The sequence below is a fragment of the Uloborus diversus genome, chromosome 4 (assembly GCF_026930045.1).
Source record: "Uloborus diversus isolate 005 chromosome 4, Udiv.v.3.1, whole genome shotgun sequence".
NCBI lineage: Eukaryota > Metazoa > Arthropoda > Arachnida > Araneae > Uloboridae > Uloborus > Uloborus diversus.
In genome coordinates, this window is record NC_072734.1 from 157,442,055 (window position 1) to 157,457,699 (window position 15,645).

Sequence of the window (15,645 nt, forward strand, 5' to 3'; positions counted from 1 at the left end):
CATTTTCAAGGAAGAATCCTAAGTTCATCCCCCTCATGTAACGCCTGCAAAGATAGTCTAAAATTAAGTTTCTAATACTCTAGTTTCAATAAAACATTTCTGCGGGAGGGTCCTCGAACCTTTCCTTTCCAAGATAGCATGATTTTAGGAAGTCATTCCAAAGTATTTCTGAATTAGAGCTGTCTGATTTCACTTTTAGTGACATTAAGACATCCCCTAATGACACCAATAATAGCCAACAATAGCGTTTCCCAGACTTTAATATCGAGAAATCTCTAGAAAGAGTCTTTGAAACTTCCACAATATATTCTTTTATGACATCTTAAAATTCTGCTTTTCGAAATTTTCGCAGGAGAGCCCCCAAACCTTTCTTTCCCGAAGATAGTCTAAAATTAACTTCAGTTTCAAAAAAAAAAAAAAAAAAATGAGAGTTAACATGTAACCCTCTTTCTTTCCCCCCATCGTTTGTAAACTGAGCTTGAGATAGCGTCCTTAAAATTTCAGTGTCGAAAAATATGTGGAAGAAAGCCGCTGGCATCTTTTAAAAACAGTAAAATCAGACTATTTTAGAAGAAAATTGGAAATGAAATGAACACTTTCGTTTGCACACATGCGTAAATGTTGAAAAACACATACTTAGGACAGGATGGTAAAAACTTTGCCAACCCTGCTTTCATTTGCACATATGCATAACATAGGGAAATTTGGTTACTTTTATTAAAAAATAAATAAATAAATAAATAAATAATAATAATTAGTAGGAATTGAAATTTTAATCAAGAATTCAACTTCTCTGTAATTAGATTAAAATCAGCTGCAAAAATACGTTTAATGTCCTCCATCAACATAAAACACTACTTTGATACATTTTATTCTGTTTTTTAAGTTTCCTCACAGAATACAATTTTTCTAAAAATATAGTTTTGGACACTTTCGGACAGTTTTGGACAGCACGGTAGAAACCCTGGATTTTGCTGTAGTGTCCAAAACCTTGCCAATCCTGATTAGCAGAGAACAAGGTGAGCCTATTTACTTTTCGGTAGTTTAATTAGTAATAGACAGGATCAAGAAAACTTATTATCTTTAAATGAGAAAGATAGCATTCATTGTTGATCGCTTTTTCGTTTCTTCATTCCCCTGAAATGACACAGTCTTACCAGTAAAACAGTTAAGTTCCAGTTTAGCCACGTTAAAATAAAGCATTTTCCTGCATGTCAAACATTACCAAAAAAAATATTATCGAATTATTATGCCGTGGCGCGAGTTTCACTGTTGATGAAGTCAGGAGCATTACTTGATCATTTGCTATTATTTATGAGAAGATATTGGAAACATTGGCATAAAAATGAAAATTCCACACAAATATATAAAAAAGTAACAAATTTTAATCATATTATTTACATTTTACAATGTATTTCATAAAATGTTAGGTCAATAATTTAAACAATTATTTATTATGATCTTTACGTCTATAATACTCCTCCCTTCCGCTAGAATAGGAGGAATGAGATCTATGTTTTTGTTCATAAGAACTGCTCTTACATTTATCACTAACAGATTTTTCCTTGTTAAAAAACTTTTTAGTCTCCTTTTCACGTTTTTTTGAAGATCTATCTTCATCACTACTTGACCAACTATTCTGTCGATGACGCTTAATATTTTTATGTTTATTTTCGTCATGCCTTTCCCTATATTCTCTACTTTTGTCATGTTTTTGACCAGTGCAATCACGACTAGAGTTTTTGTGCCTGTATTTGTCATCAGTTTCTCTATTACTCTCTACGTTACGAGAAGAAGAAGATTCTATTTCTAAATCTCGATTTGAATTCTTCGTCCTTTTATTTTGATTGTCCTTTTCACCCTCTGATGAGCTACCTGAGGATGAACTGCTGTCACTGTACCTTTTCCTATGTGTGGAATACTTTGAAACTGAAGCACTATTTTCATCTTTTGAATGATAGTTATCGGTTTTATGATGCCTGTCATTTTTAACAGAATTAGGATGGTTAAAGGAATGCATATCATCAATTTTTTGACGTTTGTGTTCGTATTCTTTAGTTTCAACATGTGTGCTGGGATGTTCATATTTGTCATAACCAGGATCGTGTTTTTCAATTTTCACTTTAACTTCCTCCTTCTTGTCAGACTTTTTGTTCTTTTTCTTTTTTTTCTCTGAAATAGATTAAAATATAATATTATTACTCAACTGAGGGAGGGGGGGCACAATAGTTGACACCATAATTATTCAAGAAAACTTATTTACAAAAAGAAATTTTAGGTGAAATGCTAGGTCTCAAGGCAAATTTCTTCGATGACATAACACCACAGAACTGACCAATTTAATGATTCTTAAAGTTAATTTTGGTGGCACTTTTCATAGAATTAGAATGTGACAAGAATTGAAAAGTCACAATCTCAACTGTAAGAACTAAAATGGCGTATAATTAACAAAATGTTGAAATACAAATGTGCAATGAAGATCAATTAATATAGATTTATTCCAACTTATAATGCCACATTTGCTTCTTCAATGTATTTTGCCATATAAAGAGTTTGACGACTGTAATATAAGTAACTGAAGCACTTATGTTAACAAAACCAAATAACTTTTTCTACAGAGCAGATGCTGCATAAGAATTTTGAAACAATAATTATAATAATAATTGATAAATAAATGTCAAATGAAAATGTTACATCAGCAATAAACAATCAAACTCCAATTCATTAGACTCTCAGAAGTTTGACAAATTATTTATATTACAGTTTTTGGAACAGCCATATTGCATTTAAAACATTGCATTAGTTAATTTTAATTAAAATACTATTTAAATATACCCATTTGCACAGATATTAAAAAGTTTGAAAGAAAAAATTCCAGTTCCTGGTGAAGGTAGATAGGGGGAAGAAATTTCAATCCATAAGTGTGGCAAAAGAAATAGAAAAGGAGCGAACAGAAAAATATATTATTTTTTCCCAACATAAGTTTTTTCACTTTAGACATCTGATCATTCATAGCAATATCAGGGTGGCGACAGGAACTGTGAAAAAAAAATTTAATGACTTTTCCCTGATTAAGTTCACTAAATTTCCTGATTTACGTTTCAAATGATAATTTCTTTCTTTGCCCTACTTGAAAACTACTGCATATTAAATAAAATGCAGTGATTAAAACGTTTTATGCTGTTAATTAAAAATATATTTTGAAAGGATGCTCTTTTTTTTTTTTTTTGTAAAAATAATATATTCAATTATCTATAAGGAAATATTATAAGAAATCTAAAACCAATACTCTTCATTTCCAGTAACCATTAGCATAAGAATTTTAAGAAATCATTAAAACCACTTTAGTTTTATCTAATCATAATAAAACTAAAAAGTTTAAATGGAAATAACTTTGAACTAAATTTCAAGCAGTATAATTATTGCTGCAAAGTTAACAAGTGAGAGCGAAAGTATAGAAGTAATGTAGTTTTACTAATGTAAATAATAGACATATTTATGTAAAACAAATTGAAGCCTTTTAACAACTAGTCATATTTAGCTATTCTCTGATCAAGAATTTCAGTTTTAAGAATGAATACAGCATTTTAAATTTCGAAAAATATTTTTTGAAAAACATTTTTAGATTACTTTTGTAACAAACAACATTGAAATGCAGAAAACAATAAATTAATTTCAAAATATATATGTGTATAACTTGGTTTTAAAATAAAGGAATTTTTAAAGACTGAAAAAAAAAATAAATAAATAAAACTTTTGTATAATCTGAGGCGACAATGATGGCAAAAAACAAAGTTGATTTTGATTTTCATTCAATTTTAGCAATTAATTAAAAAATGTTAAGAAGTAATAACTTTTAAGCTTTTATCAGTATTAATTTAAAAAACAAAGATTTCTCTTGAAATTACAGTATGCTAATTACTTCAAAACAATGAGTAAAGTTAAAGGAGCTAAAGCATTAATGATGGCTTCCTCTTTGCCTGTAGGGCTGTTTTTTTTATGTAGCATAGAACGAGTAACAGTAAAATTCAAGTTACATAAAATAAACAACTTCACAGACCCAAAAGCAATCTTGGGAATTTCATCCTGTGGTTAATAAGTTAAAATTCAATATTTTTACGTTGAAGGAAAAAAGATGCACAAATATGGGGAAATGTATAATTGCACCTCATAAATTACATATTTTTTTTAAACAGATAATTGGCCGAAAATATGTAGGGAATTCACGTAATTAATTTCGTATAGCAAAAAAAAAAAATAAATGTCTTTATTTAATCAATTTTTCCTGAATTTTCTTTTTTTTTTTTTTTTGAAATTCCCTAATTGTTTCCTGATTAATAATATAACCTGATTTTTTTCCTGAATTCCCTGATCTGTCGCCGCCCTGAATATCTACATTCAGATTTTTTTTTTTCACATGTTTTCACCAACACTTATAATTTTACAGATGGGTAAAAAAGATATTTTTTTGCAGAAGTCTTCCGTAATTTCAAGGCTTAATTCTAAATATCAATGATTTTTCAGAGTAAAATGAAAGAAAAGCTCAACAAGCAAAGTTTGATAATTGCAATGAGAAAAGAGTCAAAAAAGCTGTAACTTTCAAGAACATCCCTGAACCTTAAAAGTCTTGTTTCCATTCATTTCTGTATCAAATTTATTTGCTGAAATCCCTCCGACAGGATTATCACTTTCATACACAACTAAATACCAAGAATTTTGAGAAAATAAATTAGAAAAATATCAAAAACTGGAGAAAAAGTGATAGATGAGAAAAAAGTAGAAAGTAATGGACCTCTTGGAAAACCTCATGATTGTCTTTTCCATTTAATTATTCTGAAGTAAATATTGGGCTCTTCAAAATTTGCAATTATCTTGAGGGACAAAGCCAAATAGAAGTGGAGAGTTTTAATGTACGGTAATACAGTCACACCTGTTTATAGCAAATTCATGACAATAACATAACAGCTTCAATTATCTTACATATTTTACTGAGCATTTTTTAACTTTTACAACAAAATTATGGCTATAAAGAACTATTTATTTGATTCCTTTAATTTCACTATAAATGGGCATGACTGTATTTGATATTTGGGCAAATGACCAGTTGTTTCCTTACCCAATACATTCATTTCTATGATGAAAATATTGTGAAATACTTAAACATATATGTGATTGAATGTTAGGAAAAGTGCCAGTAGTAGAAGTATAGTAAAACATATTTTGAATAAATTCACCTTTCTTGACCTTTTTCTTCTTTGGCTTCTTCACAACAGATTCAGCAAGTTCTGTTTTAATGGGCTTTGGAGCACAACCTTCTGCTTTCAACGTTCTCGTAAGCTCATCATCCCGTTCATCTTCTTTAGGTGGTTTATAATTTGCGACATGATCAACTCTTATGGTTCGACCACATATCTGAAAGAAATACAATTTGCCTGTCAATGTTAGATCAACAAAAACATTTAGACGTGCAAGTCAACGATGCAATAAAATTACTAATTACACACACAAATTATTCTTTTTTTTTAAACAATAGGAAAAGAAATAAATATAATAAAGAAAATATGTAATACAGTAAGAAGACCGCAGAGTTCATTTCGTTAATATGAAATGCAGTATTTTACTTCCGTATTCTGAAGTTTTTTATAGATGCACAATTACTGATATATAACATATTGGTTAGGAGGATTTTGGGCTTGATACTGAGGACTTGATCATAAATCGAATTTATCTTCAGCACATTTGAAAAGAAATTAGAAATGTTTAACACAGAAACTCATTCCAAATCTGGCGTTAACTGCTACAAAGAATCAGTGTTACATTGGAATGGAAAATTGCTCTCAGCACTCGTAAACATTGAAAACATCAATAGACTGTCAATAATAATAAGCAAGGAGAAAACTGTTAAGGGATATTGAAATCCCGACATAATCAGGAGAAGAATAATCCATGGCTGTTTACCAAATGTGTGAAACATAACTTTCTTGACGAGATTTCTTATCATTTGAAAAAAGTTAAAACAAATTGTTGCTCATTTTCTTTTTTTGCAAGAATTTTATTGTATTATAATCAGTTTGACACCTTTTTCTGTGACTTCATTCAAAACTATTTTTTCAACTTTCAAATTAACTCCACTTCTGTCCATAATTTTACACATTTTGAAATGCTTCTGAAACACAGGAAGTAAAATGCTGTAATGTATGTCCCATTTTGGAAATGTTACTGTTGCTATGTTAGTTACTTTTCTCCGCACACACCCCACCACTTAGCTGGAAGCCTTAGGTTCCACCGTCCGGGGGGTCCGTGTAGCGGGCACGGCTGGGTGCGACGGTCGATAGTCATCTAAGCCACAGACGGTCTTGGTGCTTATTGCGCAGGGGAAGGTCCCCGTGCTGGGCGTCAGCCCAGCTGGGAGTTTACCCCTTAATGTGTGAGTCTTGCTCAAATACAGTGAAACCTGTGTATAACGATACTGTCTATAACAATAACCTGTCTATAACAATATTTTTTGGCGCCTCAGCAAAATGTCAGCATGAATAATCAAATTGTCTATAACGATAACCTGTCGACTACAATATTTTTTTAAGTCCCAACAGTATTGTTGTAGACAGGTTTTACTGTATTACTTGAATCAGTGATACAGATTTTATTCCTCAGAATTCGGATTAGTACAACTTTAAATAACAATATGTAATATCATGTTATGTGGTTTGTTTTGGATTAGTCCTTGATTTTGCCCCAACTTGCTTAATCTTATACCATGAATCTATTACACCTGATCAGAGAAGAGCTGCCATCACTGTCGAAGCAATCACAGCACAGACTGGCTGATGCTAGATAATATTTTTTTACACATCAAATTGTCGCTTTATTTCCTCAAAATCTCATTTTATTTTAGCAACTTCCATTGTGAAGTAACACTAATCCTTGTGCCTGAACATCCTATTCAAAGCTGAAGCATTAAGAAATTCTTATTCTCTTCATTTTCAACTTGTCGAAAAGTATCTGCATCAGCTATACAAAAGAGATTGTCCAGAATTTCCAGCAAAGCTTCCTCACTCCGAAAGTAGAAAAAGGAAAGAAAATTCATACAATGTCCTATATAGAAACAAACATTCCCAGAAAAATTTCGAAAATTCCAGTGAGGCACCCTTTGCAGTTAGCTAATTGAGCTAAAATTTTTCATACTTTTTTTTTTTGATAGAAGCAAGATGCTTGGCTGCAAAATTTTTTATGAAATTGAAAAACAAGGTCTACCCTAATATAGATACAGTGTGATTCTAAATTTTTTTTACAAATTAATAGGGATGGTAGCACCAATCCAGGCGACCAATAACATATGGTTGCATTTCATTTTAGAGGCAAAAAAGAGGAAAGTAGCAATGGATCCTGCGAATGACAAAATACAAGTAATTGCTCATGACATCAATTTGTACTGGTTTACTGGATGGTTACTTTCATCCTTCCTACTAGTAAAATCAATTTAGAATCCACTCTAATAAAATTCAATGAAACAACTAACATACCTTAATTCCATTAAAATTATCAACAGCCAGTACAGTACTTTTTTGATTTGCATAACACAAAAAGCAAAATCCTTTTGTTTTGCCAGTTTTTTTGTCTCGTACTAAATTGATGTTAACTATTTCACCATACCTAAATGTAATAAAAATAAAAATTAGTGAATTGTAAAAAATATTGTACATTGTACAACTGCATACAGCACAAATATATGTACAGTCATCTATTTAGGAAATGAGATGCACTAGCAAAAATCGACATGAAACCATTGATCAACTAAGCACCAAGATGGAAAAGGAGCCACCACAAAGTGTAAGACAAAAGACACTTCAGGGAACATTGTAGTGCATAGGGCTACATAAAGACAGCAGGATTTTACACATATACTAATGATTATTACATCATGACCTTACACTGCCTCTTGTTAAATCATTCAAAGAGATCCCCTTCACAGTTTGTCGAAATAGGCAAAGGATTTTTTTTTTTTTTTTTTTGGGGGGGGGGGGGGATAATTGATAAGGCTTTGCATCTCATTTTAAAGAGTTTTTGTTCTTGGGATTGGGAGGGCTGCTCCATAGCATTTGAGGCAGGCATAACATTGCCCGTGGGGAGGATGGTCACCTCTGAAATAGGTATGCATAAAAATAAAAGAAAAGTCCCAGGTAGGCTATTTACGGAAAGGAAAATACACATTAACTTTTGAGAAACTAAGGGGATGGTTATTAGCATGAAAAAAAAGTGTTCTAATCTAGAAACACACACACTCACTTCTTTCCCCATGGTGCTAAAGCTTGCTGCAAGCTAAGGCTATCCCAAGCAGGGTTCGAAAAAACCCTGCTCAATTTGGTCTCCAAAGTTTTGCCAAAGGATAAAGTATTTAAACCATTTAATTTATTATTTTTAATTGACCTTCTATTACATATTTTGTTAACAGTTATTTAAAAAGAACACAAAACACACACAGCATTTTTTGAATAAAAGCACTTTTATTTGCTGTAGAAGTAATACTGTGGAGTCAAGAGGCCAGGCTGAAAAATACATTAAACTCACTGGTTTCGAATTCAAGGGAACGTAATATTGTGATTTGTCCATTAATTCTTCTTCAATGGAATCAATAATTAAAAGTTTTTAAAAATGTGTAGACGTGTTTAAAATAATCATATAGATCCAGGAAGCTATTTGCTAAATTATAGATTTTTTTTTTTCAGCTCATAAAAAATTCAAAATTAAAGAAATCCTATGGTCTTTGCAAAACTATGATATTAATTAAAACGGCATGTAGCATCAAAATGTCACTTCAACAGTATCATGGCTTTAAGAACAAATTAGTAACTGCTTTGAAATGAGCAAAAAAATAGTTTCTGCAGGCCCAGATTTATAAATTTTGGGCCCCCCTACAAAACATCAGCAGGGCCCCTGACAGTCTACTGGATTGTCCTCCCACCCCCCAATAATAAATTTTTAAAAGAGTGATTGTTGTTTAATTTTAAGTGCTTAAATATTTCTACCTATATTTTCAATTCATTTGTTTAAATATTTGTATTCATTTATTATAAAAAATTTATGGTTTTTAACTTGCCAATTTAAACACTTCTAGCTAGTTACGTGGGTTTTTTAATCCTGATTTTTGAAAACTAATTTTACTAATAAATTATGTCAGCAAGGAAACACGTCTCTCATAACTTTATAGTGTTTCCCTCTGCCAAGATTCTACCAAACTCGTAATTTCAATGGTGGCTCCTAGTAAGTTGTTTCTATTAGGTTACATTTGCTGTTGTTCTTGATGCATAATCTGCATTGAGTTTCTAATTTTCCTCAATTTTTTACTGAAACATTAAAAAAATATTTTCAACTTTAAAAAATTTGAGTATAGGTTTCTTCTGTTTATTTTTTGTTCTCTTGGGCCGTGTGCCCCTCAGTGCTGTGGAGCCTGCGGGTACGTAGATTTGGGCGCGAGTTTTTGAATTCTTTAATAAAATTTATGTGTTATGAAGCTTTGATTTTTTTAATTACTACACTATTTTATAATCAAAATATTAATTAATTTATAAAAACTTAAATGAGGTATAGGTTCATTTAATAACCTTACCCAATGCCTTTGTATTATAACCGTTATGCCAATGCTCCTAGTTAAAACCGTTCATTTTATAACATCTCGATGACATTATTTCACTTTAAATGTTAGCGATATTTTACATCCACATTCAAAGCACAGTTAGTGCATAATATTTATGCACATATAACTAAAAGTAGAATAAAAGACCTAAAGTGATCCTAAGAGAAACATTTAAAAATAAAGTCATGAAAACTTTGGTATGACATATTGTATGGGGTGGGGGGCTATTCAATTTTGGGGCCCCCTCCAAAAGTTTTCCTGTATCTGCCCCTGGTTACAATCTACATAACTAGTGGTATCCCTTGTTTTGAATTTTTCACCGTACACACACAAAACCCCACTAAAAGCAAAGTTTTTGAACATAGAAAACAGCATACATGGAGTTCGTACTAGAAATTTGAAACTTAGGAAGGAGGGAGAGATGGGGATCGTTGAACCAGTCTCAAAAATTTTAATATTTTTTATTCTAATTTATGATCAACAAATAGCACTTAGAGTCCTACCAACCCCAAAACAAAATCACTTGGTTATTATATTGAATAAATGTTATTTCTGAAACAAGTTTTATTGTTGTGTTTTTATTGCTGAGCAATTTTCATAAGTCTGCAACTTTATATTATTAAATGGTTTTAATGAAGAATGGAAGGACCATGCTGTTTGGATAATAAAATGAAAGTTTAACAAAATAAAGCTTAAACAACTTACTGTGAAAATACTGTCAAAACATCACCTTCAGTTAAATCATAGGGCAAACCTCCTATGAAAACCCATGCACTTTCCTTGTACATGTCATGCCATGACTTTTTATTTGTTGTACCAGCAGACAATTCAGTTTCATTTAACTTCGTTATGTTCTTAACATTCCTGAAATTAGATTCGGAAATTAGTTACAAGAAGTGTCATGAATCTTACATTGCAATTTGAGTATAGTAACTAAGCAAAGGTGCCCATATAGGGGGGCAAGCCCCCCTTTGAAATTAGAACTTCCTTGCTTTTGGTACTTTTTCTTTGCAAAAAAGTAAAAACATTTATTCTCCAGCCATTAATGAAGAAGTTATTAAAAATGAAATATTTTAATGGCTCTAATCTGTCCTGAAATCGGCTTCCATGGAAAAAATACCCTCCTAACCCATGGGGAAAATATCCGAGCCCCCCCCCCCCTTACAATTTTGCATATGGGCGCCCTTGTAACTAAGCATCAAAGAATCATCAATATACATGAAATACACCGCCAGCTCAGTCATTCCAGCCGAGAACTGCAGTTTTGTGCTTATTAGCACTCATCAGCCCGGCATAGGAGTGATTACACTGGAGGTGGATAACCTCTTAAGGAAGCGAAGAGTGCCAAACAAACTGGTAGCTAATATAAAATCAGCACTGACCAGACGAGTGACCTACACTCAGTGATGATTCTATATTAGTTACCAGTTTGTTTGCCACTCTTGGCTTCCTTAAGAGGTTTTCCACCTTCAGTTCAGTCACTTCCTATGCTAATAAGCACGAAACTGCAGTCCTTGGCTGGAATGTCTGAGCTGGCGATGTATTTCTGCCTTAGCCCTGACTAAAGGTCGGTAACTTACTGAAAAAAATCCTCCATATGTCTATAAACTGGGGGGATTGTCTACCTTTTAGATTCCATCAATGACGCCCCCCCCCCCCCCACCCACAGAATTTTTGCAAGTCGGTGTCCTTGTTCCTGGTACTCGTGATTTGTCATTATTCCACCAATCTTTGCATTGGATTTGAAATATGAATAACAACTGAGGAACGTCTAATAATACTAGGGGGCTATGTGAAATAGTAGGGGAATTGGGTTTTTGAAAATTGCTAAATTAGCAAATTACATAGTATTTGGAGATGATTTCATAAGAATTTAGTAATTCTCTGAATTCAAATATGACATCTGTTTTGCACAGAAGCTCAAACTTCTGAGACATAACATTAAACTATATGTGACATAGGTTAAAGTTACATCCACAGAACAAATAAAAAAACATAGAATTTTTATTCCTATTGTATTATACAAATAAATCAGAGCTCAATTACCAAACAGACCAACTAGGCTGTTGGCCATGAGTCCCCAATTTTTAAGGCCACCAAAAGATTAAAAATGCAGTAGTGTATCATTTAAGAAAAAAGAAGAACATTAAGGTCAACCTCATTTATTTACCTGTTTTTAGGTGTGCAAGTGTGAGGTGCTCTGCTACCCAGCAACAAGTATTTTGAATGAGTGGTTTAACACTTGAACACCCCTGAAATCATCACCCATTGTTTTTCATTAACACTTACGTTTATAAGGTTTGACTGAAGAGGACCCCAGACGCCCAATCCAAAGTTGCGGGTGTGACATTTACACTAACTAAATTAGTCATCAGCAAAAATATTTTAGAGTATAGGTTTCAATTTTTATATTTTTCAATAAAGATTACTTGCAGGTACATTGATGCCAATTTGCAAGTTGATTGATATTTTATTTATTTTTTAAAAAATTAATTTCTACCCGTTGCGGGTGTGACATAAAAAGGACATGCATTTTCACCTTGCGATCAAAACATTAAAAACTCTGTGAATTATATCAACTGATCGAACTGGTTTTTTTTTATGTTAGACAGTAATACTTAACTAATTATTCTATACAAAAATTTAGATATTCACTCAATTAGTTTCACTGTAAAAAATATTCAAAGTTGCCGTTGCGGGTGTGACACCCCGTTGCGGGTGTGACTTGTGTGGCCAATAAAATAACAACATACACAAATAGTTATCAATCAGACATTTTATGAATAGCACAGTAATAAATAAGAGAAATTGCAAATAACTAAGGAAATTTTTTTTACATAAATCTCATTTCCAATCTAGAATTGATGATTTCAGGGGGTGTTAGTTTTCTTATTATAATGTTCTGTTTCTCCCATGATATGTCGGACTGATTGGGCCAGATGTATACATGTTCTGAAGGGTTTTTTTTCCCAAGTATTCTACTTGTATGTCTTCTCCATCTATTTGCTTGATTTGACCAATTTTTTTTTTTTTTTTTTTTTTTTTTTGAGGTAGAAAACAAAACTAATTCTACAAAATCTCCAATAGCATTTATATTACCAAGGGAGATCGTTTCCGACTGAGGCAGCAATGAAACTGTTTTCAGTGCACTTTCTGCAGTTAGTGCCTGCCACTTGAATTGTACCCGTATCGATCGGTACAACATGGTGTACCGATTGTAAGTTTGGTATAGCTTTGTACAAGGCAGCAGCGTGCGTGAAGCATTTTTGCAACATCTTTTGTGATATCGCTTTCCGCAGAATAAAGTACTCTGATTTCTGAGCCTTTTCTGCTCAAATGGCAAAATCCGATGCAGAATTGACTGTTGCTCTACGCTGTAGAACGGCAAGTGACACCATTTTTTTTTTTTTTTTTGTTACCGCACCAACACCATCCACAGCTCCTTATCTATGAGTCCTTGCAAAGTATGACCATGCAATTTTAATGTTGTAGTCTTTATGGTTGTATGACATTAACAGAAGATTGTACCTGTCTATGGATTGCATTACCAAAGGTTTGAGCTCTTCAAAAAATTGCCATCGACTTCGTTTCTACAGCTGGAGATGGTGTGGCCCCTTTTGTCAAAGATTTCTTTCTCTCTCTACACTTTCTCTGCCTCTCATTCTGGTTTTGCCTCTACATTTTCTTTTTTTTCATGGCCACAGATGTAATTTTTTAAAGTAGTTTCTTCGTAATTTCTATTCTTGCTTTGTTTCTTTCCCTTTCTTTTAGAAAATATTCCGAGTATTTAGCCGAGTTTTCTTTCATCTTTTTACGATGATTTCGGAATCTTTCAGTGCTGTTCATTCTTCTGCAAAAAAAAGTGTAAAGTGAATAATATAGCACTACAAGTCCCAGAATACATTGTTGAACATGTTGTTGTTTTTTTTTTTTTTTTTTGAAGTTCTTTGAATTTTTTAACCCCAAATGAAATTAAAAACATTAAGTTTTGATTCATTTAAAACTTTAACTGACAGAATTTTATACAAAGTTTTTTTTAATAAATATTTTAATAAAAGTTTCATTACTATTTTTATTATTTCTTTATATTTATTTTGAATTTGAAGTAAAAAATAATCTATCCCTAATATTACGTTATTTGTTTTAAAAAGTAAAGGGGGAAAAAGTCAAATGCTGAAAGCAAAATTATACATTTTTATACATATTAAAAAAGATAAAATATTGTTTTGGTTTTTTAAAGTTTTATTTAAAAAAAAAACAAATCTTACCTTATTGAATAGTTGCCTTAATTATAAATCAAGAAATACAAAAATGTTTCTTAGGAGAACCAATAATATAGAATACCAAACTAAATAAATCAACTGCACATGCTCTAAAGATACTAATTTTGAATTAACTGGGGGTCTAGACAAATAAGTCAAAGGCCAAAGGTTAAAACATTAGTGCTGTCATCAACATGCATTCCAGAATTACATTTGTGTTTAATTTAAAAAGATGTTGCGGGTGTGACTTTAACTAAATGTCACACCCGCAACAGGAACACGTCACACCCGCAACGCTTAATAACTCCAATTAAAACATTAATTATTTTTTTTTCTGTTTGTTATTCAAAGTACTTTAGTAAACTATTTTAGAATACAAAGTTTCAAAACTTTTAGGCAAATAAATTTTTCTGTGGAAATATAAATGCATTTTTTTGTTGCGGGTGTGACACAATAATTAAGAATAATTAAATATGCTTACCTTTTGTAGTGAAGATTAGTAGACATTTCTCTTCAGGAAAAAACTGTTGCTAATGAATGTCAGATTATGTGTGAAACTTTATAGATTTCTAGAATTATTTGTTCAGCTGTAATAGACCATGCAACATAAGCAGTTTTGGTGCAGTCTAGTTCGTACTGATATAGTTCCACTTTAGTAATTAAAATAAGAATGTTAATGACATAAATGAAATTTTTTTTCTATAAAATATGAAATAGTATACTTTTAACAGTGCGTATGCAAAATTTCAACCATATTGAATGAAATTTGAATTTTCATCCTCATGTCCACTTTTTTTTGGATTGGGCGCAGAACAATTTTTGTTTTTGGGCCAACTAGGTTGCTTTGGGCCCTGAAAATAATATATCCGAAGATCCAACTCGTCGCACATCACGCAAAGCCAATATATGCAAAGAAAGAACTTACAAGTAGACCTTAATTCGTTGAAGTGTTGTTACTAAACTTGTCAGTTATTTACTCCATGTTGTGAATTTTACTGAACGTAACTAGACTGTACACTGACAATAGGACAAATATGCTGGAAGCAATCCTTGTTTCAAAAGCCTATACTTGCTTTAGAAGTGCGCAAAATGAAGTTAAAAATACATATTTTTGGTAAAACAGCAGCACTTATCTGAAAAAGTTGAGCTGCTAGAGAAAAACTAATTTCATATTTCGATTCAGATCCCCAAACATATCAAAAATCCGTTCGCAATCTCTGGGCAAAAAGAAAAAACCTTTTTTTGTTCCCCTGTGTTATTGATTGCGTAATTAGTGGTCAGCAGTCATTCTGATACTTTCTGGGAAAACCTTAGCAAACTGCGCTTCAGCGTAAATAACTAGATTTTTTAAAGTTGCACTATAAGAACCAATACTAATTTAAAAGATAAAATCTTCTTCATTGTAAAAGGAAACTGTAGGATTCAGCTATTTCATGCCGAGGATTCCGTTGGTTGCTAACTTACTACAGCTGAAAAGTTTCAAAACTTTTCGCAAAGCAAAAAGAAATTTAGTCGTCAAGAGCAACAAACAATAAATCATAATAATGAACCAGTCATACGTAATTAGTAAATGAAAAACCTAGAAACACTTACGTGAGAGGATTCATTTTTAAAAAATTTCAGAAAATGAAATACTTCTGTGTTTTTGTTTTTGTCATCACTCATTGCCAATTAGCGATAAAAATTTAAGAACAAAAAAAAATTTAAGAAAAATAAGAATAACTTAAATCAATATCCTTGAAATGAAAG

The 15,645-nt window shown here is 31.9% G+C and overlaps 2 protein-coding genes across 2 annotated transcripts in view; both read right to left on the reverse strand.

The window, feature by feature from the left end:
• The window catches only part of LOC129221224 (astacin-like metalloprotease toxin 5), an 89,744-nt gene that overhangs the window by 48,846 nt on the left and 25,253 nt on the right, over window positions 1-15,645 (reverse strand). The window lies entirely within an intron of this gene.
• LOC129220948 (RNA-binding motif protein, X-linked 2-like) lies at window positions 2,496-15,552 on the reverse strand. The gene is made up of 5 exons (XM_054855383.1): window positions 15,490-15,552; window positions 10,340-10,498; window positions 7,524-7,653; window positions 5,235-5,412; window positions 2,496-2,560 (listed from the first exon to the last, which is right to left on the reverse strand). The coding sequence occupies exons 1-5, from the start codon at window positions 15,501-15,503 to the stop codon at window positions 2,496-2,498; spliced, it is 546 nt and encodes a 181-aa protein (XP_054711358.1). The 5' UTR covers window positions 15,504-15,552.